This window comes from Silurus aristotelis (assembly GCF_946808225.1).
Source record: "Silurus aristotelis genome assembly, chromosome: 20".
Taxonomy (NCBI): Eukaryota; Metazoa; Chordata; class Actinopteri; order Siluriformes; family Siluridae; genus Silurus; species Silurus aristotelis.
In genome coordinates, this window is record NC_139593.1 from 14,071,269 (window position 1) to 14,093,168 (window position 21,900).

Genomic DNA, 21,900 nt, shown 5'->3' on the forward strand with positions numbered 1-21,900 from the left:
AGGCTGATTTTGATGTAAAATATAAAATAAGTTTAATTTCATCAGAACGTACAAATCGACATAAAAATGCAGCATTTTTGCAGTAACCGGGAGGAGATGCTACAAGAGAAAAGAGGAGCTACACAAACAGAGTCTTGCACATCACACACACACACACAAAAAAAGGAAGAAATCAGTCACAGTGGAAAACGTAAAGGAATAAAATAAAATAAATGGTCAGTCCAAGGCCTCGGATTTGTCTGTACACACATGATCGCAAACCTTCATCAACAGGTAAAGTTGCACAAACGGCTCACTGCACAGAAACATTAGTTAAAGGTGCATAGAAATTACAAGGTAAAAGTAGTGGACTCGATATTTTCTTCTTCTTCTTTTTTTTTTTTTTTTTTTTTGGATCAGGGACCAACGCTGAATCCATTAAAAATGAGGAATTAAAGACTCTTTTTTGCAACCTGAGAAAGAAAGTAAAAGAGACGGTCTGTTCTGACTTTAACTTCAAAATGAATGATATGAGCTACAATAATTTTTCTGTGGAAACAGGACATTATGTTGTGCAATGCTTTGTGGTTCATTTTTTATTCATCACCGAATCATGAATCCTGAAGTGACACCGGCAGCTCCTGGTTCGGTCGTCTCCCAAATGACCAAATGCATATAAAGCTAACTTCATCACAGTGCATCTACCGTATGCAATAAGAAAAGGTTCAGGGGAATGTTTGTGAAAGATGATCCGTATTTAAAGCCGAATACACTCTATATTTAACGCTGTAAAGTACCTGGAATCATCCGCATTATCGATACAGTCAATTTTCCGAACCTGAATGACCAGCGTTTTCTTATTATGTGATACTTGTGCAATAGTCATTCTGGGGAAAATCACAGTATATTTTTTGTTTAATCAGCAACTTGAATTGGCCTGAACGACATACAAAAGCAAAATGTAAACGAAATATAGTTGATAAATCAATCAGAGATCAAAGTTAAAGCTTTTCAGTAACACATCACATTACATTTCAGTACAATTTATGCCAATTGCATTATTGGAAAACCATTCACCTTTTATTAAATCTACAGGCTTTCCTGAAGTGAAATACAAGAGAACAGGAAGGGGGGGGGGGGGGGGGGGAGATGTCAATTCCATCCACTCAGCACCCCACCTACCCCTACATTTATAACCCGCTTAGAACCAAGAATCCTGCTAAACATTAAGGAATTAGAACAGGAAAATCAGTCTGTCTCTCGTTATGAGGTCAAATTCACTTCAGTCTACTGATCTGTGTGTGTGTGTGTGTGTGTGTTGGCTTGGGGATTCATTCTGTCATATCTGTTCTATGAGTTGACTTGACTGTTGTTTGTATTTTCATAATCAGCACTTGTAAATGGATTTTTATTTATATTTTTTTTTCGACAATGTGACTGTGCAGGAGAATGGTGGCCATTTTGACAACGTGTTGACAAACTCGGACCTTTTCCTTAACGAGAAAGATTTGAGATATGTTCAGTCGGTGGTTGTGAAATGTGTCATTTTGGTGTTCTTGATCAAATTACTGAGCTGAAGTATATTAACAGAAACATGTTTGGAACACAAACAATTGAGCAATTACCAGTGACAGCAAATGACACGCTGGCACAAGTACAGAATTGACATTTTTCCCTTTCACATTTCTTTCTTTCTAAACCGGGATCAAGCAAAGCTGTAATAAATCTTCACCTTCGTGCATCATGTGCGGTGGTAACATAATGAAGACTTTGTGGTTTTGAGGGACCTATTTTTAAAAGAGGTAATAAATCAAAAAGGTGTGTAGGCTTAACTTTTACATGATGTGTGAACCACAAGCAGGCCAGTGGACCAGTAATAAAAAAAAAAAATACCGGAAGCCCATGAGATGCATTTGGTCGGCCTTAAACATGTACGAGGCACAAAGCAGAAGTGGCATGTTCACAGCATTCGGTTATCAGCACAGGGCTTCCTCTTTCGGTTTTTTCTTTAGCTACAGTCAATCATTCAGTTTTTCTTTTGTAAATGAACACGGACTGTACGCGGAAGAGATGATGAGACTCGACAAGCTTCTTCAGTGGCCCGCTACCTTTGTCTTTGTGGCTCCTGAAGCAATAATGACTATGACAGTGCTGATCGAGGAAGACCGTGGTCATCGGGGGCGCTTCCGGCTGACGAAGATGAGCACTCTGCGGATGGCGATGAGTCGGTCTTTTAGTGAGGTCATGGCGAGGATGGTGAGCTGAGCTTTGTTCTCGAGAGGCAGCACAGCCAGCAGCCACCAGCACCATGCCGGCCCGCTGGGGTTTCTCTAAAAACATCAACACAAATCAAATCAGTCGTTCCTACATCATTCAGAAGGTTGGATTCAGACATGCAGACAAATAAATACCATTTTCCCCCCCAAATATCTAATAAAGTGCTTGTTGACGGTTTTTGAATACTGTTAACTAGAAACCAGATTAACACATGATTTTTAAGTATAATTAGTACTACGATATTTTAATAAGCAACAGAAACCCAATATAAATTTTGCAGCCTGAAACATAAGTGTGCTTTCACACTAGCCAATGTAACCAATATGAAGAGGGAAAAACATAATCTAAAACTAATTGTTTGCTAATTGCTTAATGCCATGCCAGCATCGGTGGCTATTCCTTTGGCACAATCGAGGTGGGTATGAAGAGATGACATATTTAATGTATCGTCTTCAATATGACATTCATATAACACTTATGAAAGACGACTCCAGGGTCAGAGCTTTGTAACAGTCCTTGTAGATAAAAGAATGTGTTGTCCTTTTTTTTTTTAAAACAAAACAAAAAAACATTGGAATAAAAGTCTTAAAATCCCAGAATGCAGTTTTACCTGTGGCTCAGGGGTTTTGGCAGGCAGGTGACCGAAGTGACTAAGGATCTGGCTCTTCATGTTGTCTTTCAGAGACGTGAACCAGGCTGTGGCCTGATCGTACACGGAGTCATGCAGCTTCAGAAGCTCGGTCAATTCCTCTCCTTCCACCTGGAGTTACACACATACACACGTCAGGATGGAAGGAAGGCTTGGGATTTTCCTCTCTTTCTCATTCACCAACACAAAAACCTTCAAAACACCTTTTTCACACACACCTTTTTATCCTCCAAATATTCTATCTTGGCTGTGTTGTATCCGTCTCTCTGGCCATGGCTGAGCACTCTAAAGCGAGACATGCCGATTGTATCGACCACAGAGCGTCCGTCAGGGAAGAACTTCACGCCTCTCACCTCCAGCATGCAACCGTAATCGGCAAACCTGACAAACGAAACAAAATTTACTTGACCGTTTTGAGTGTTTCGTGCAGTCCTGTGTCGTCGTTGTATATCAAAAGTGACAAACGACAAGACGAAAATTTTCGCCTTGGCACCACTTACCCTTTCAGCTCGTCTGAAATGCACATGCCGAACTGCTTGGTTCCAGTCTCCATGGCCCTGCGGATCATCAGCCTGTAGCGTGGCTCGAATACATGCAGCGGGCAAGGGATTGTGGGAAATGCCATGGTGCACACAAAGATAGGAACTTCCTGGTTCAAGCTGGAGTGAAAGAGTGTAATATAAAAGATTATTGTAGCATGACACACCAATAAAGTCACACTCGGGACTTCAGGCAAGAACAGTCTTACGGCTCACATGCAGCTTTTATTGGAACTGAGCTTGGTTTAATAAGCTGGAACAAAGTATATTGGCAAAACAAGGACGGCTCTGTCGTTTTTATTAGTGAACTTAAACATATCAGTGCTCTGGAAAATAAAGGCATTCATAGACACGACACCCGACATAAGAAAACCTCCTTGCTGCCTACATGTGGACGTATATAACACGTTAGAAGAAGGTTTGGACTCACTTTGACAGTTCTTTCATTTCTTCCTCGTGCACTCTCCTCCTCTCCTCCAGCTCTTCGCGCAGGTAGCGGTGAATGACTTCCTCCATCAGGAAGGTCTTCTTATACCCTCTTGTGGCCAGAAACTGCAATTACAACCAAAACAATCAGCATTTAATCAGTCGATCCACAGTAACCACATTTACATTTAGGCTTTTTTATCATTGAGTTTATCATTCTGACTGAAAGATTTGTTGTACTGTTTACAAGAGACGTTATCTAATCCGATATGGTGTTTACATGCACTGGTGCTTTGTGACATGCGCACATAAGCCTGTAGTCCTGTTTGGCACTTTTTATTCCTGTCAACATGGAGTTCCATTATTTCTTACGCGTGCTATTTTTGATGTAAGTGTTGCTCTTAAATCAAGCAACAGAGTGAATTTGTAGACATACTGCTGCTAGAAAGTATGAGGAAAAGACGGGTGCAGAAAACTATGCTCTAAGGAGCTTTTCAATACTACCCATCCCACCTCTGAAAAGCAGAAGCGTGTGGAAGAAGGTCCATAGTAAGGACTGGTGGGAGTGGGTTGTATTGCTGGAATTTAGTGACCTGGAATAGAAACTTTTGTACGAGTTGGCAGTCATTCACACTTTGTGGACTGGTAGAAGGACATACGGCCCAGAAGAAGAGACTGTCAGAAATCTAATTCTGCTGATAATGCGCTTCGCGGATGTTTTTTATACAAACTCGAAAGCTGTGCGAAAAAAACGTTTTATGGCAAATCAATCCGTTAAAAAAAAAAGAAATAAAAAGGTTTGTATACAATCGGTTTAAAGCGTTTACATGGCAGAATCTTTTATTTACTTCAGTTTATAGAAAGGTTTATCCCACCCCTCTTGAACCATTACAATTCCACTTGGTTTGGGCATTTTTCCGATTGAGGTGTTTAATATGGAGCATTTTCATTCGGATTGGACTTTTAAACCTATCACAATGCTGCATGTAAACGTGCCTACTGTTTCATGTTTTACCTTTTACACAGTAAACAAGTATGTAGCACCTCAACACATCGTTCCAAGTGTGCATCACATCTAATAATTCTGAAACCAAGATAAGCCAATAACTTGCATAATGAAACTATTAGCGGTCTGAGCATGGCTACTTGTGAACCCCATACAGAATATTTGATTGGTAAAATGGACCACAAACTATCCGATGGGTCTACCTGAACCTACCCAGTACTGATGTAAAACTGACAGTAAAATGATCAGTAACACGATTATTTACTAACACGCTTGCTTTCTAGGTCTATTTGAGAGAGAATCAATTTTGTAAAATATTACATTGATTCACTTTTAGGAAGATTTGCAGAATAGGTCTTGGATGGACCCAGAAGTGCATTTGGCATACTACTGTGGTGTTTTGAAAAATAATGAGCTACCTTATAAAACAGATTTTAGCTTCAGGATGAGAAATTACTATTGGTACAGGATGTACTGAGGTGTTTAAACGCATAATAAATCTAGCAAAGACTAAATTCGAGTCCTAGCCGAGTTGCATGCTCCCCTAGAGAGACCTCGCATTTCACCATATTTCTGTCCCTTAAACCCTCTATACAAAGTGTATAAGTAACTCCACGTTCCACTCAAAACTGGTCAGGTTGGTGGTGTTTGGCAACCCAGAGTTTACACAGTCTGCCGTTAGCAACAATCAACAAAAAGGTACCTACTACCAGACAAAAAAAAAAAAGTGTTTTATTTCCCTTATACCACAGGACTTTCATTAACAAAATCACTAATAATTATATTTAAAGTTGTAGAAAATCCAAAAACACTTGGTTCTTATTATCACTTGCATTATAGCAGCTCACCAGCCTTTTTTTTTTTTTTTTTTTTTTTCTTTTGGTGTTTAGAGATTCTTTTGAGAACGAGTTGTTACTATAGAAACAATAATGCAGTTCTATAACCCTGTGATTTGAATTACAACTGGAAGTGGAACATAAATCAAAACTCAATCATAAATCATATCTAAATCCTCTTTATACCTCCAGCTTTATGAGGGAGATTTGGTTCAAGTTCCCATTTGCTGCTAATCCTAAATTCCGAATGAAGACCGGTTGCTATAGCTGCAGTATAGTAAACATTACTGACAGTTGTCTTAAACAACAACTGGAAACCATTAAAATTCGTTACAACACCTTAGTGTATACAACACGTTGTGCAATTAATAAAATAGCATATTCGATAGCATAACGAGAGAAAACCTTCGAACTAAAAAGTAGGGAAAAGATACGGAAAGTGGGGAGGAAATAAACACACACATTTCAATATACTGAACGTTCTGTTCACTGTCCGATCTGGTGTACTTTTAAGCCAACTTCCTTGTTCATCAAACGCATTGCTACAGGACACATGTACAATGAGGAACCCACATGTATGAAGACATCAGTACCTCTGAAAGGTTCTCTTTGCATAGAGGGCAGTTGGGGTTATGATCCAGGCAGCGTTCCAAACACTTGAGACAGAAGGTGTGTCCACAGGGAGTGGTGACAGGCTCGTAGAACAACCTAGTAAACCGGAGGACAGAGAGTGCACTCGATTACCTTTAATCACCTTGTGTTGTGTAACTGTACCTAGTGTTTATAATTAGCTGAAAGAACACGTTTGTGGCATAGTTTTCGAATGACATCGTGCTCCGTCTGAGAACATTCCGTTCCAGAAAATCTTCCGCAAAACGTTGTCACGTGGAGCATTCGGACATTGCGTTGTGGCTTCGCGGATTGTATTACTGAAGTGATTGTTTTCAGGTTCCCCCCACACACACACACACACACACCTGTGTGTATTTCTCTCAGCCTGCCAATTCCCACCCACCATTCAGCTCTTACCGAACGCCCGACAACTACCAACCAGTGAACACGTGCTTGCTCAGACACGTGGAGCCAACCTGCACATCCCATCTATGACGCTCATTCTGCAGAACACACCGTTAGGAGGATAATTTTTGTAGTGTGTATGCCATCGCAGCCTTCAGATAAAAATGGCACCCTGACAGTTAAAAACTCTAATCTGATCATCGCAATCCGATTCTCTTCGCTTTCCGGTACAACCGAAGCCCGACACCCCCAATGGCTCACCGTTGTAACGGATATGCCCAAAGAGATGTAGAAACGCTTTACAAATATATTTGCGCGTTTGTCGAGTGAAACCTAGCGGCGTGTTTTTGTGCACTGAGCACGTTGTGCACAGGATAAAGCTCTTTTCTTTAAATATAATGAAGCTGCTGGCTGACAGAGACATTGACTGAGAGCTGCTGCATGATCAGCAAACGTCAGTGCTCTTTAATGGACTCTCAGGGACACACTGTTCCCATCTCCCACTATTTAAAGTGCGACAGCGTGTACGTGTGTGGGTGCACGCAATAAACAAAGAAGACGACACAAGGGCAAAGAGACAAAGACACAAAAAACAGATACAGACAAAGACAAACTCACAAGTACATAGATACAAGAACTGATACAAATACAGTCTTACACTCAAAAGACAAAACGACATAAACAATAATGTATCAAATTTGAAGAGGTTACCTCATGCACAGAGAGCATTCCATGTCTGCACTGTCCAAAAGATGAGACGGCACTATCCTCGCCCCGTGTGGAACAGGAGTTGTCTGTGAGGAGCTGGATGGATCTAAGAGAAAACGATGGAAAGAGAAACCATTGAATATGATTGGTAGGTATGGTGAATACTATCTGTTTGCATGATTAATAATCAATGCATAATAAAAATATTTTTTACTTCAAAAAAAATTTATAAATAAATCCCTTCACTCCTCCATCTATTTTTTTACACACACACAATATCTATATAACCATTTCACGAAGCTTATTTACTCATATTGCGTTTGAAGAAAACAAGTGTTTGACATCAGAACCACAAAACTGAGATTTTTTTGAAACTGGTGAAAGAAAAAATGTACTACATCTGTTAAAACTTTGACACCTCTTTATCCGAGGTTGATATTTTCATCTGTTTTGCTGATTAATCACGAGACTACGGGCTGCATGGAGAGTGCGCGATGCATGGAGAGAACTAGATTATGTTTATTATTTCTAATTTATCAATTTTATAATTTATAGCACAATATTTATTTAGCACATTTTCTTTGATTCAGTACAGTTTTTTCTTTATTTTTGTAAAAAAGTTCTACTACTTTACATGAAATAGTGTTTAAAAAAAATAAATTCAGTATCCATTTTAAAAACTATAGGATGATTTATCAGTTATCAGCAAGTATGATCCGACCTAGCTATCGGTAAAATCCACTATCGGGTGATCTCTAATATTTTGACGCACATTTTGGGGCGTCTATTTTGCCTTTTTCCTAATTACTGCTTTATAAATGCCTTCATCTGCCACACAGAATGGTGTGAATAATAGGCAGTGAGCTGCTCATTTGTAAGACGTAACCCCTCGTTCATAAGCGAGAGGTCAGAGGAGAATATTCAAATAAGTTGAGGCAAACAAGAAAGGTTGTGAAAATACCTACTTTTTACAGCCATGGTGAGCAGAAAAGCATGGCAGAATGCACAAGCAGTCATGCGATCAGCAATAAGAGCAACAAAGACATTCGATCCGGTAATTCTAGTCGGAATAATCCACGCGATAATGTTTTGAATAACGCTTTTGTAGGACGGAATGTTCTAGGACAGAGCGCTACGTCATTCGAAAACTATGCGAAAAATGTGTTCCTTAACTATATAACACTAGGTACAGTTACACAACGTGTGCAGGAAGTAGTTAAAAGGTACAAAATGTATCTGTACACATTGCACGTGTCAAAAAACATGTGAATGAATGAAAGAAAAGAGAAGCAGGAGTTAAAAGAAAGTGACAAATAATAAAAAAAAATAACTAATTCTAATCTGAGGAAAATTGGCTACTTTTTTTTTTATTGCACAGGAACATTCTATCAACGTCTAGCTCACGTTCAGGACATCGAGAGTTCCTAACTAAAACTGTACAGTCCAACATTTAGTAAAATGTCACAACTGTATTTTTCAGCACATACCTGCTTTGAGAATCTTGCTGGGAGGCACAAAGGCACTGTCATCATCCAAGCACTTTCTCTTAACACTAGGAGCTACAGGGAAAGAGGAGAGCACAGCTGCCAGGCTTTTGGGTTCGTCTCTGCTGCTCTCTGGCTGATTTGAGGACGAGGAGCTTGACCTTTCACAAGCTTTATTACTACTGAGCGCAGGATCCTGTGAGGAGAAAACACGTACACCGGTTGAGTGTCACTATGCTGAGGAAATTGATTTTTTTTTTATCTTTATGTAACTATACAAAAAGTGCAAACATTGAGACCAAATATGGAGTGACATGTAGATGCACATGCAGTTCAAATTATTACCATCCTAACATACACCTTTTCACCATTTATGCTACTTGAACATTCTGATTGGTCAAAAGGGTTTCATTCATTTGCTACCAGTGACATGAACACTTTCTGCTGGTGTTGTTTCCATAGTAACAACTTACAGAAGGTGTTTTATGGTTCTATTAAATTCATATTTATTTGTATAGCGCATTTAACAATGATTATTGTCCCGAAGCAGCTTTGCAGATATAAAGAGATCTATGAATATTTGTGCCTTATAGTTTTAAGTGTATCCTTAAAGAGCAAGCCAGTGGTAACTGTGACAAGGAAAAACTCTGGGATGGAAATGAGGAAGGAACTTTTAGAGGAACCAGACTCAAAAGGGAATCTGTCCTCATCTGGTTGGAATCGGGTGCACACATGGATTGGGGAAAAAAGAAGGTGTGGTTACTGATACAGTTCATTTTACTTTGAGGAGATGTTAGGTCTTTTTGGATGGAGTCTCCAGTGCAAATGCTTTGTAACAGAGGCGTTCATTTACGCTTTCTACCACAAAAGTGTCAGGATTCAAGGTAACAAGGTAAGCACTGAAGGTTTTCTGACAAATTACGGACAGACTCGAGCCTTTCCTTCCTCATTTCCTTATCATCATTAATTTGCTTCACTTTACTTTACAAGCTTTTGCTCTTCACTGTGCACCATCATGTGTTACTGACATGAATTCAAAGTGTGTCTGTGTGTATACGCACTTTGGAGCAGCCAGCTCTTGCTCTGTCCCTCATCAGAGGAAAGTGAAGAGAGCTGAGGAGTGATGAAGGTTTAATGCGAGGGGATGAGCTTGTGGTTTGAAGCGGATGAAGGCGAGTGACCAGACCGTCGTTCTGAAAGATAGACGAAAACATCTCGCTCAAGATCTGCAGAAAATACAGAAGCAGGACGTTAGGAACAGTTCTCTGAAAAAAAGTGCACCATTACCCAAGACCATGTTTTTTTCACTGAGAAGAAACAACATTTTTAACAGCATGAGATTACAAACTACAACCTGCAAGGAGTAATGTTAAGGGGGACAATAGAAACAATTTAAGATCAAGCTTACCTTCTGTGCCTCAGATTTAACACATGTCCAGTCTGGCTTGAGTGCTACACAAATAAAATACTCCTGTAATGCCTCTTCTCTGCGGCCTGCACAGCAAAGCGTTTTGGCTCGAAGGTAGTAGGCCTGGGGGCAAAAAATAATTTAACAAAATCAAAATAATGCCTGTATTCTTTGTTTCATTTCAAAGCTTTTGTACAAAAGAATTTCTTATGAATTGTGAAATTCTCTTGTGCATTTCTTACGATTGTACTCTATAGAAAACTATACATTTGTTTATATAAACACAAATTTTAACGAGTCAGTCAGTCAATGTTTGCCTTGCGGGTGAATCACCTTGTAGAGGGCTATAAAGTAAAATTAAACTCTGTGAATTATTTCATACTTATAAAAAAAAAAAAAAAAAAATAAATATCTTGAACAAGTTCAGGTAATAAAACTTTCTTTCGGTTTCTCGAATCATCCGCATGTTTGATTTGGCACATGTTTTTACGCTGGATGCCCTTCCTAACGCAACCCTACCCATGTATCCGGGCTTGGGACCGGCACTAAGAGTGGCTGGTTGGTTCCCTGACCGGGGATCTGAATGTTATAAAGGATAAAATTGGTATCTAGTCAATTTGAACTTTATTTAGCTTTCAAAGAATTAAAGGGCAATGAAAAAGAATTGAATATAATGACTGGTTATATGACTAAAGTCACCTGAGTGGGTTCGCTGCCCATTTGACAATGTTTTACTTGAATATTTAGCACACTGGGAGTAAAAGAATTCCCAGCCGCACCGGAAGAACGTGAAATCTAATGTAGATTAGTTTGACAACAAAATGATCAGTGCATTGCAAACTGATAAAAAAAAAAAAAAAAAAACATCATTTGGGCCAAATTACAGCAATCAGCAATTCCATTCGGTTCTTTTACTGTGTAAAAAGAAAAACGTAGTTTATTCAGCAATATAATTCCTGTATATTTTTTTTATGGTTAAATCTTTTTTATGTTTGTTTACTGGTCACACTTTAAAGTACACAAATATTAAAGGATCATACAGTCGAGCACCAAATAGGCTATTTTTATATCAAGCAAAATGTCACAGTCTAAACTAGGATTATTATGATACTAGCAGATTTACAGCCACCTTTTCAACTACTACCATTACTACTACAGCACAGGGTGCAAGAAAGAGCCATATCTTATTTGCATATTCAGAAATACAGATTTAAAACCATACCCTGCCGCATCAGTTGCCTTGTGCTTTGTGTGCTCATTTGGCTTGTGCCATGTTTATTACACAGACACAAAATCCTGCAGCATTCTTTCATCAGATTACACTTTATTGACAAAACGTATGTGGACGCCTGATCATAAGACGCCATCCTATGTAAACCTTCTTCATGGAGCTGGCTTTGTGCATAAAGGCATTGTCGTTCTGGAATAGGTTTGGGTCTAAAAGTTCAAAGTGAAGGAAAAACATTGCATCCAAATACATCCTATACAACTGAGTGCCTCCACCCTTGTGGTAGCAGTTTTGGGAAGAACAGTATATATACACACCCCGAGTATACTTTCTAGATTCTATAGATGATATATATGTTGGCATACCTTGCAGGAACCCTTACACAATTATGGTCACTACCCTGAACTGATGGCTTGCACTAAAAGGAGTCAGCCATGGTTGCACAGCCCAATGAAATGGGATTTGGATTTAATAATCTCCATTTGGGAGTAAAGGCTGCCTCACATAAATAAGTGGAGCCACTTATCTTGTGCGTTAGAAGAGAAGAGAGCTCAGACTGGCCTCCCCGTACGTCAATCAAGTAACAAATGCCATAGACGAATAGGATAGATGAACGTCTAAAATTCTTTTTTGGATTGCACACATTGGAAATATTGGGCACCCCTGATATAGTGCATATTATACAGTATCATTCGAAAATATTGGAACAGCAAGTCCAGTTCTTGCGCAGAAGATATTGGGGTCTTAGATCAGGAAATGAAAGCTCAAATTCTGATTTATCGTCTTTTGAGCTCCAACCCATTAGTGTACAGTAAAAAAGAAAGCCCTGATGTTCCAATACTTACAGTGGAGACTGTATTAGTAAGCTGTCTTTTATGCAATTTGCTAGAAAAAATACAAACATTTTTAAAAAGGGCATTGGGGCACATCATTTCTCCCCAGTAAAAAAGTTTGTGGGTCAGCTGGAATGATCTGGGCAAATGTTCTGAAAAATTATTTGCCATCTTGAAAGCCTTGCCTCTTCCACTCATTCCACATGCCCTTGGATTGAGCAGGGTCTCTCCAAGAATGTTTTAAATGAATTGAAGTGAAATACAAATCAACAGGACAATGCTCGACCTGGCAATGTGACAGACAAGTGTGTACACTATATGACCTACCATATATTGACACCTGAACTACACACCCATATGTGGCTCTTTCTCAAACTGTTACCACAAACTTGGAAACACACCACTGTAAAGACCTTGTATGCTGTTGCATTTGAAATTCCTTTCACTGGAACGAAGAGAGCTGAAGCTGTTCTAGCGTGACAACGTTTCCGCGCACAAAGCAAGCAAAGACATGGCGACTAATGAAAGCAAAGACTAATAAAAAAAACCTTGAATGGATTGTAGAGATTGTGCAGATGAACTCAGGATGGAATGCTGACTGCACCCCAGGCTGATCGCACCAATACTGGTACAGTGGATTGAACACAAATCTCCACAGCGATGCTCGAAAATCTAGCCAAATGCCTTTCCAGAACACGTGACTGCACCGTTCACATTTTGTCCAGTCGTGTAGCCAAACATCGGTCAAATATATTCATCAACTATATTATAATTTAGTATTATTATTCTTATATACTCAGCCAGAAATAATGTGCTGTTATAGGAGAATTGAGTGCTAATTTTCATTTACTTTGCAGTTCTTTCTTTGTTTGCAAATTAATACAATTTCCGTCATTGTGGTTTCTTAGCGAATACATTCAATTTGCTTTAACACGTATTTATAAACCGTTTTTCACATCATCCTATACATCACATGCGTTTCATTTGTAATAAGCTAAAATCCAGTTCTATGATTTTGCTGTAAGGTTATAACAATGTGCAATCAGGTACTATAGAGAGAGAACAAGAACACATGAAGTAGTTCAGTTGGGATGAAAAACGACTGTTAATTCTTTCTAAGTAGGCTTACGTCGGGCTCACACTGTGCACACAAGAAAAAGACTCGTCTGAGTTTATACGTCATCGAGCCGTGACGTCTAGAGAAAATCAGGGCTTTCCTGCTTGGCTGTCAATCAATTCTGAGATCTCTACTTAAGTTCCCTCAAAATTACAGACTATACCCAAGTGTACAATGCGTTCAGACCCACGTCATCTCACAGATGGTAACTTGCAGCAAGCAAAAACGACCTGTGGCGTTAATTTTTGTTTAAGAAATGCCTTAACAATGAAATCCTCTTTAAACTTTTCCACTTTTCCCTTCATAACTCCTCAATAAGTTACTCTTCTTGCGGTAATGTCCACCTGACTCGTTTCCACATTTTCCCTGAGGTGGTTTAAAGTTGTTGCGCTGATTGCGTCATCGGGTTCAGCGCTCCTATTGGTTCTCGGTTTGACGTTCGTTGCAGATGTCACACTGCAGGAACGTTTCGGAAATCTGAAACTGGCAGAATTTGATCGGAGGACAAAAACCATCCAAACCCCCATTAACATGCTGTCGGTGAACCCTTAAAACCAACCATCAAAGGCTACAGATTTTAGCCTAGGATTATAGGAATCTTTTGGAATTTTCGAAATTTGTCGCGTACGACCAACTCGTGGCCAAACTCACAGTGTGCACTTGGCTTTAGTCTGACTGAAGAACACTTGATCTTTGAATGTGGCAGGCAACTGAACGGGAGCTCAAGAGGTCACAGGAAAATGACCAACACATGCACGCAATCTTGGCGGAGGAGTTTTTTTCAACTCTTCAATCCTCGTCTATATTCTTACCTTTGGTGAAGTTGGTAGAAGCCGACACACACTATCTGCATCATGGATCGCTTGGTTAAAGTTCTTCATGTCCATGTTCAGCTCAGCCCGCTGTGCTAGCAACCTAGCGATAGAGGACGCTGTGGAAGAAAAGAGGAAGAAAATCGGTTTTACAATCATAAAGGACACATCAGTTACATGTTACCTTTATTACAGTTTACGCTTGACTATCTGGTGCCTTTTAGGCTTAGAGTGTTTGGATTTAGAGGTTTTTATTATTCAGGAATTTGTAAATATGCCACAGAGTAAGCAACACATATGTCCAGAAGCGTCTGCCCTCGTTGTTTTTCCGTTCATTTATTCTTGTTTTTTCCTTTTCTTTCGTCACCAGTTGGAATCGCTCATCTGAACACCTGGCACATTTCATCCATATACAGAAAATAATCCCAGCATATACAGTGTCTCACAAAAAGTGAGCAAAAAGTAAAAACACCCCTCACATTTCAATCAATCATTTTTGTATATATTTTCAAGGGACAATACCATGGAAAGCTACAAGTCCTATTTTTCATGTTTAGTTTTTTTTTGTATGGACCATACCAATTTGTGTATCTTGTATTAAAACAGTTAAAATGTGGTGCTTTGAGTACAATTCTCTCATACTGACCACTTGTTACTGAACACATGTTCAACATGGCACCTCATGGCAAAGACTCTCTGAGGATTAGAGAATTTGAATTGTTGCTCTCTCCTCGGCTATAAGAAGATCGGAAACACCCTGAAACTGAGTTACAGTGCAGTGGCCAGGGTCATACAGAGGTTTTCAAAGACGGGTTTCACTTGGAACAGACCTTGCAAGGGTCCATCAAAAAAGTTAAGTCCTTGTGCTGTGCGTCAGGAGCAGAAGTTGCTTCAGAAAACAGACAAAGCTTGCAAACAGTTCACTGAAAACAACCTGTCCGAGAGCATGAATTACTGGAACTATGTCCTGTGGGCTGATGAGACCTATAAACTAGATAAAACTGTGTCTTGCTTATGGTCAAGCATGGTGGTGGTAGCATCATGGTCTGAGGCTGCATGAGTGCTGCTGGTACTGAAGAGCTGTGGTTCATTGAAAGAAACATGGATTCCAACATGTACTGTGGAATTCTGAAGCAGAGTATGATTCCCTCCCCTCAGAAACTGGGCCAAACGCCAGTTTTCTAACATAATAACGATAATAGCGATGTCATTATGGAGGAAAAGGAAGAGGATCCCAGCAACAACCTGTGCAGCTCTGGTGAATTCAGTGGTGCTCACAAAATATTGACACTTTGGACACAGTTTTAACATGTTCGCTCACATTTGTTGGCAGCTTTTTAGACAATAATGGCTGTATGTCAAGTTATTTTTAGAGGGCAGTAAATCTGTACTGCTATACAAGCTGCACATTGACTAGTCTGAAATATTTCTAAGTTTCATTTCTATAGTATTGTCTCTGGAGAAGAAACACTAAAATGGTTGCTGAAATGAGAGGAGTGTACTCACTTTTGTAAGATACTGTAGCTCACTAATGCTTCACCACAAGGACCTGTTTACTACTTCAGAACCTCACTGTCATTACACATTCCCAAAAAAAACAGGGTTGGCCGGTGTGAGAACATCTTATCTAAGCATCAGGTTTTAATATGGTATCAGGGTAAAGTTAGATCAAACAGCTCATGATAAGACCCCGGCCTTATGTAACATAAGCTTGTTTAGAGTTGAACCCTGTTTTATACCAGATATACCAAAAACACAATGTTCCCTCTAGAGCCTCTTTCTCCCTCAATAAAGCCGAAATTGTACTCTGCGCTACTACAATGAACGGAGAGCAAACAATATATTAAGAACTGATTTAAACCGTTCAGCTTCTTGGATCAAAATGTACTTCAGAAATGTAGCGCATCCTAACAGGAACCAGATCAATTCTCAAGTTCCCAAAATATGACGTTTCATTCGCTATCTATCGATGTCCGTCACTTTTTCTAGATTTTTCTAAAACAAAAGATACAAATCCCCCCACCATTGTTTACTCGTTGCATTTTCCTCGAACGCCCGGTTGAAGCGTAACTAATGTGCAAACCTGTGACTAGGCACATGACCGGTTGCTTTTAAAGCTAAGCTGTCATGTTCAAAAATTTGCGAATCCCACAGTCGGGCTGCTTTCCAGCGCCGAGTGTCAATTGAGCTTATGTGTTTACTCACTGGCCGCCTTCGTCCGCATGTTGAGAGATTAGATGAGGCGAACACGCCAATATGAACGCCTACACGCTCCTTTAGTGAAAAGAGGAAACGATAGCAGGAAGAACAGAAAGGCTAAGTCCCAAGCTGCACAATACCACACTTGGGTATAGTCTGTAATTTCGAAGGAACTTCAGTAGAGATCTCTGAATTGATTGACAGCCAAGCAGGAAAGCCCTGATTCTCTATAGACGTAAGGATATGAAAGATATCTGCAGCATCGTTGGTTTTTTAGTTTTGTTTTTTTCAATGTGAACATTTCCCAGGTTTTCTTTTAGGGGGAATTTATAATTATATTGAAATCCTGATTGTTCTAGTGAGCTTATAAAACTCATTTCAAGCGAGTTAAAGTAATCAGACTTTAAACTAAACATTTTGACTAAAGACGGTTTTCCGATTGCTTAACCACTTTGACTAGGCCCATCAGAAAAGGTGCATAATCAAATACTTCATGTTGACAGAATTTCAGACTGTCTATCTTTAAAAGCAGCTTCACTGGCGGAAACGTTCGCTTGGAAAGCATGACGAGCGAGAGGACGCTTTACGTGAGCCAGAAAAACATATTTTAGAGATCGCCGTGTTCTTGTTCTGTAGCGATGTGGCTGAATATAGACCGATGTTTATTTTCTTCGGTACATTTCACAGTCATTATTTTTGTTCTATTCAATTCCCTGAAAAATTAAGTATATTAAGTATAGATACAGATCTGTCTAATAGGGGCCCTGGAGACAATTAAAAGCATCTGATCTGTATTTAACAAAAAAAACCATCCAGACTTACATTGCTGGAAATGCTAGTCACATATTTTTTCCTGTGTATTTACCATTACTCAAACTGCATGAGAGTTCTCGTCTCTTTCCACCCATCTCCCTTACACAAACGGGTCAGAATATAGGGCCTGATGGGCTGAATTAGGTCAGGCATTAGCAGATAGCAGACAGAAACAGGATGCAGGCGTGCTGAATAGAAAGCAGATTTCTCTGCTAACCCCAGCATTGCACTGACCCCCTTCAAATCATGATTTAAAAGAAGCACCTATACGACCTCGTTTACTTTTTATTAAGAATCAAGTCATGGGACATCAACACGATCCTGACACTTGAATTCTCCTGACACTGCATAATTAAAGCTAAAATTAGATGAGTCTGTATGGGTTGGATGCTGAAAGGGTTTTCAAAATATAATTAAAAAAAAAGAAAAAAAAAAGGGGGTTTAATATGCATCAAATGCAATCAACAGAAATTCAAAAGATCAAGAAAAAAATCATAAGCAATGATTCATTTAAATGCAATAATTACAGTGAATTTATAATTTAGAAAAAAAAAAAAAAGATTTGCCTTCCGATACTATTTCGATTCATTTTCGATTTTGCAAGTTTTATCATTATATATCTATCTATAAAATCTATGATCTCTCGCTTTCTTCCTTTCGGAACGTTCTCTAATATATATAAGTTTTTTTTAAATAAATGCATGAAGAACCTTTCCGTCTTTGACCCACGTATGAAGACAGGCTCAGTGCAGGCTATTTCCTAGGAGTACATATCTGTAGTTCATATTAATCCTTTAATTACTCGCTACTATAATTACTACCTTCTGTCTGGACCCTTCCTGTAAGTGTCTGCTACTGGTTTTTATTTAATAGTCAAACACTTATTTAATGTCTCCTTGTGCATTATAGGGCAATGGATGATTTGCAAAGCCACAGTCTGCTCCTGAAATAAAGTCAATTCAACAGGTGGATGATGCATAACATAACACATGAGCTATAACAAAGGGGCATCATGAAGGACTGGATGCTGTGTGATCTAGTCTGGTAAATTTGAGGGCACAAGTTATTTTTAGAAAAATGTCCTAAAAGCTCTTCTAGATGTTTTATAACTGTTACCAGGAGAAGTAGGTCAAGCAATACATGCTGCAGGTTTTCACACACACACACACACACACACACACACACACACACACACACACACACACACACACACACACGTGTACATCATCAATCACTGAAATCCCTTACCTATTTCCACAGCTTGGTTATACTTCTCCAGGGCACCCTGCAGCTCTTGTTTCTTCCACAAGTTCTCCCCCTCGAGCCAGAACCTCCTGCATTTACTCTCCGCCTCGAACCACTTGTCGAGCAGGCCGCTGAGGATCACGTTGGCCCGGAGGCCAATGGTGCACCCTGATCCGCTCAGACTGGCGCGGCACGATTTGCACTCGTGGACCACGGTGTCCTCCAAGCACCGTTTGCAGTACGTGTGGCCGCACACGAGCGTGGTGGGCTCGGACAGAAGACCCCGGCAGATTCGGCACGAGAACATATCGAGCGCGTGCACGCCGTCGTCGAGCTCGTCCCGGTCGAAGCAGGTGGCGGCCACCGGCTGCGGGGGCTCCTTGGTGCGGAGCGAGCGCGCGATGCTCTCGACCAGCGGCCGCAGTTCCTCCGCTCGGAGCCGCTGCAGGTCCGCGGCGACGCAGTACGAGTCCAGAGACTCGGCGATCCGCCCGGCGCGGGCCAGAGCGTCCGCTTTGCGGAGACAAAGTCCCCGGTCGGGCTTGTGGAGCTCGGACAGCTGGGACGAATAGATCTCGACGGCCAGCTCGTAATCCCCGGCGCGGCATGCCTCTTCAGCCACTTCCAGCATTTCCGCGCACACACCCGGGGAGCTGGGCTCGCGCCCGAAATGCTCCGCAGAACTCTGAATCCCGGTGTCCATTCTTACTGAATGTTTCTATTATTTGAACACGGGAATCAATAATAAACAAAACCGATCGAGTCCAAGTCCCAGGTTTTATTTGGTGACGATTCCGAACGCTACCTCCCTCATGCTGTCCAGGGCAGAGTGACGTCACAAGTGTAATTCAAACGCCCTAATGAATCGTGAGGTCATTAACCGGATCGCACGCGCACTCCCTCCTTCTTTAATCGCCTATTAATTACGTAAATGTTTCACAATCCAGATCTCCCTAGCTCACACTGTTTCTCTTTCCAAACACACACACCGGGGTCTGCGCTACACGGGACGCCACTTGTAGAACCATTGATCTTGATTGGGGGGGTGAGAACAGGAACGTGGTCTTGTGGTTCAACACACACACACACACACACACACACTGGCCAGACGAGACAAAAGCGTTAAACCGGTGGATCGCGGTCACGTTTCAGGCGCGAGCGACACGCAACGGCGACGCCGACGATCTAATCGGTGCGTCCCGCGGTCCCCCTAGAAAGCACGCGCTCCTCCGGTCACGGCTGTCCTCCGCACGACCCTGCGCGCTCGCGCTTTCGTCTCCTCTCCCCGCTTTCCGACGCGTCGCCTTTCCATTCTGAAAGCCCCTCCAAACCCAGTCCGAGGAGTCCATTTCATCCAGCATGACACGCCTTAGCTACATAATCAGCATCATCATCATCGTCACCAGTTTTATAATAAAAACAAAAGATGAAGATCAGTAAACCGGGAGAAGAAGCGCTCCATCCACCCAGCTACATAACAATAAACACCTCGCTATAGCCCCGCCCACTACACCACACGTGACCTCCAAAGCCTCCTCCCATTGGCACATTATGTAGCTCACTTATATAATGACACACACGGGTTGTGTAACCTTAAAGTAGGAGATAACACAACTAGTGTTGACTACCCTACACCACCTCAGATTGCCCTGTCAATCACCCCCTCCCCCCAAAAAGTTATGTATACATGTGTTTTTATAAGTTTTTATATAACAGCCTTTTTAAATGCATAGCAATGTAACAACCTGTACAATGCTTCAGACTGAACAGAGTGTAACCCATAAAACCTTCCCCACAGAGCCTCTCTTTTCCTTCATACTTTATCTATTTTTACTTCATTTCTATTGATACATGTTCACAGGAAGCAGTTCCTCCTTAGAACCGGTTCCAAAAGTAGGTCCGTCACATAACCGTCGTCCTATTAGATCTGTCACATAACCCTGCTTCCATAATACGGTCTGTCATGCAATCCTGTCTTTACATAACCTGGCATGATTATTCTAAACAGAAAGGTACGAAATGCTCTAGAAGAATCCCCACCACAGACAGCATGTTGTTTAAGAGATATAATTTGATATTGCCTACGACTGGGAATTTATATTTAGTCAAGAAAAGCATGGGGCTGGTGTGGCACTAAATGGAGTTTAAAAACACGTTTAGTAGTTGTTGATAAGGTGGTACTGGTGATGTGTTATAGAGAAAACTAAAAAAATATACATATATTTTTATATAAATGAGACCTGGGATGGTGAGGGAACGGTTGATACGTGTTAACCTTAACATTCCTCAACATCAGAAATAACTATAAATTGATTACAATTATTTTTTTGGTTTTATCTTTTTTATAAACATTGCTTTTTTTTATGCTTCTTAGAACCATTTATTACTTGTTAGATTAGTCTTATTATTTTCTGGACTTATATTTTACCTTTGAGAGCAGTTCCATGTTAAAGTAGGTCGGTCATATAACTGTCTTCCTATTAGGTCTGTCACATAACTCTGGCAGCCAAGGACATGCCAGTCAAAGAACCAGGAAATGATCTAATTCACTGACTAGAAATATAAAAAAAAACTATAAAAAAAAAATAGTAGGATCTCATTTACAATGAGATTTAATGATTGCTTTATTAATAACTTTCATATATTGTGGTTCTATAAGAGCAGATGACTTTAATGTTTTCTTTAATGTCCATTCAAATGCCATTAACCCATTAATTATTTATACGAAGTGAGTACCAGAGACCATCAGCTTCTTCTGTAACGCACCAAATGCATATTCAGCATTTTACTATTTAAACCACTACACCTGTATCTAGTCATAAGAACAACAAGAACAAAAAAATCTCATTACTAACAAATCTGTACCATTGTACTTAAAGCACTGTTGAATTCTCGATTCTGATTGGTAAATTTCTTCATAATAACAGCAGCATTGACAACAGTTTTATTATATTACGATTTCTATAGTGGTATTTTGTGTTAAATGCTTGACTTATTTGGAGGCTTATCATGTAAGAAGTCGTCAGTATCAGCAGTTTGTCAGAAATCAGTAAAAGCATAAAGATGCTGATGAGGACACAGATAACATGAACTGTTTCTCATAAATTATTCGTAATTGTTAGATTTTCTGAATGTTCCACAATAAATAAAGAAAAAAAGAAAAAAGACTATATATATATATATATATATATATATATATATATATATATATATATATATATATATATATATATATATATATATATATATATATATATATAGGCAAAAGTATAAGGTCACTTGACCTTTCCTGCTATATGTGCTTCTTTTCCAAATTGTTACAGC

General features: G+C 40.0%; 1 protein-coding gene across 2 annotated transcripts; it reads right to left on the minus strand.

Annotated features, from left to right (window-relative positions):
• Positions 1-590: 590 nt before the first annotated feature.
• lonrf2 (LON peptidase N-terminal domain and ring finger 2) lies at positions 591-20,116 on the minus strand. Of its 2 annotated transcripts, none has more exons than XM_083522320.1 (13): positions 18,580-20,116; positions 14,320-14,438; positions 10,330-10,452; positions 9,983-10,114; positions 8,925-9,117; positions 7,441-7,543; positions 6,306-6,420; positions 3,875-3,996; positions 3,406-3,564; positions 3,124-3,286; positions 2,867-3,016; positions 1,303-2,309; positions 591-1,144 (listed from the first exon to the last, which is right to left on the minus strand). In XM_083522320.1, the coding sequence occupies exons 1-12, from the start codon at positions 19,277-19,279 to the stop codon at positions 2,151-2,153; spliced, it is 2,238 nt and encodes a 745-aa protein (XP_083378446.1). In that variant the 5' UTR covers positions 19,280-20,116; the 3' UTR covers positions 591-1,144; positions 1,303-2,150. The 2 variants fall into 2 exon arrangements, with proteins under 2 accessions (XP_083378446.1, XP_083378445.1); XM_083522319.1 differs by having other exon boundaries at positions 9,983-10,147.
• Between the last annotated feature and the right edge of the window lie 1,784 nt (positions 20,117-21,900).

Bases quoted from the DNA above. Each gene is read 5' to 3' on its own strand.
- lonrf2 (XM_083522319.1), bottom strand. From the start codon at position 19,279: ATGGACACCGGGATTCAGAGTTCTGCGGAGCATTTCGGGCGCGAGCCC. The intron at 9,118-9,982 runs GTGCGTATACAC...TTCTCCTCACAG, and splicing joins CAAGAGCTGGCTGCTCCAAA to GATCCTGCGCTCAGTAGTAA. The intron at 3,017-3,123 runs GTGTGTGTGAAA...GTGTAACTCCAG, and splicing joins AATATTTGGAGGATAAAAAG to GTGGAAGGAGAGGAATTGAC.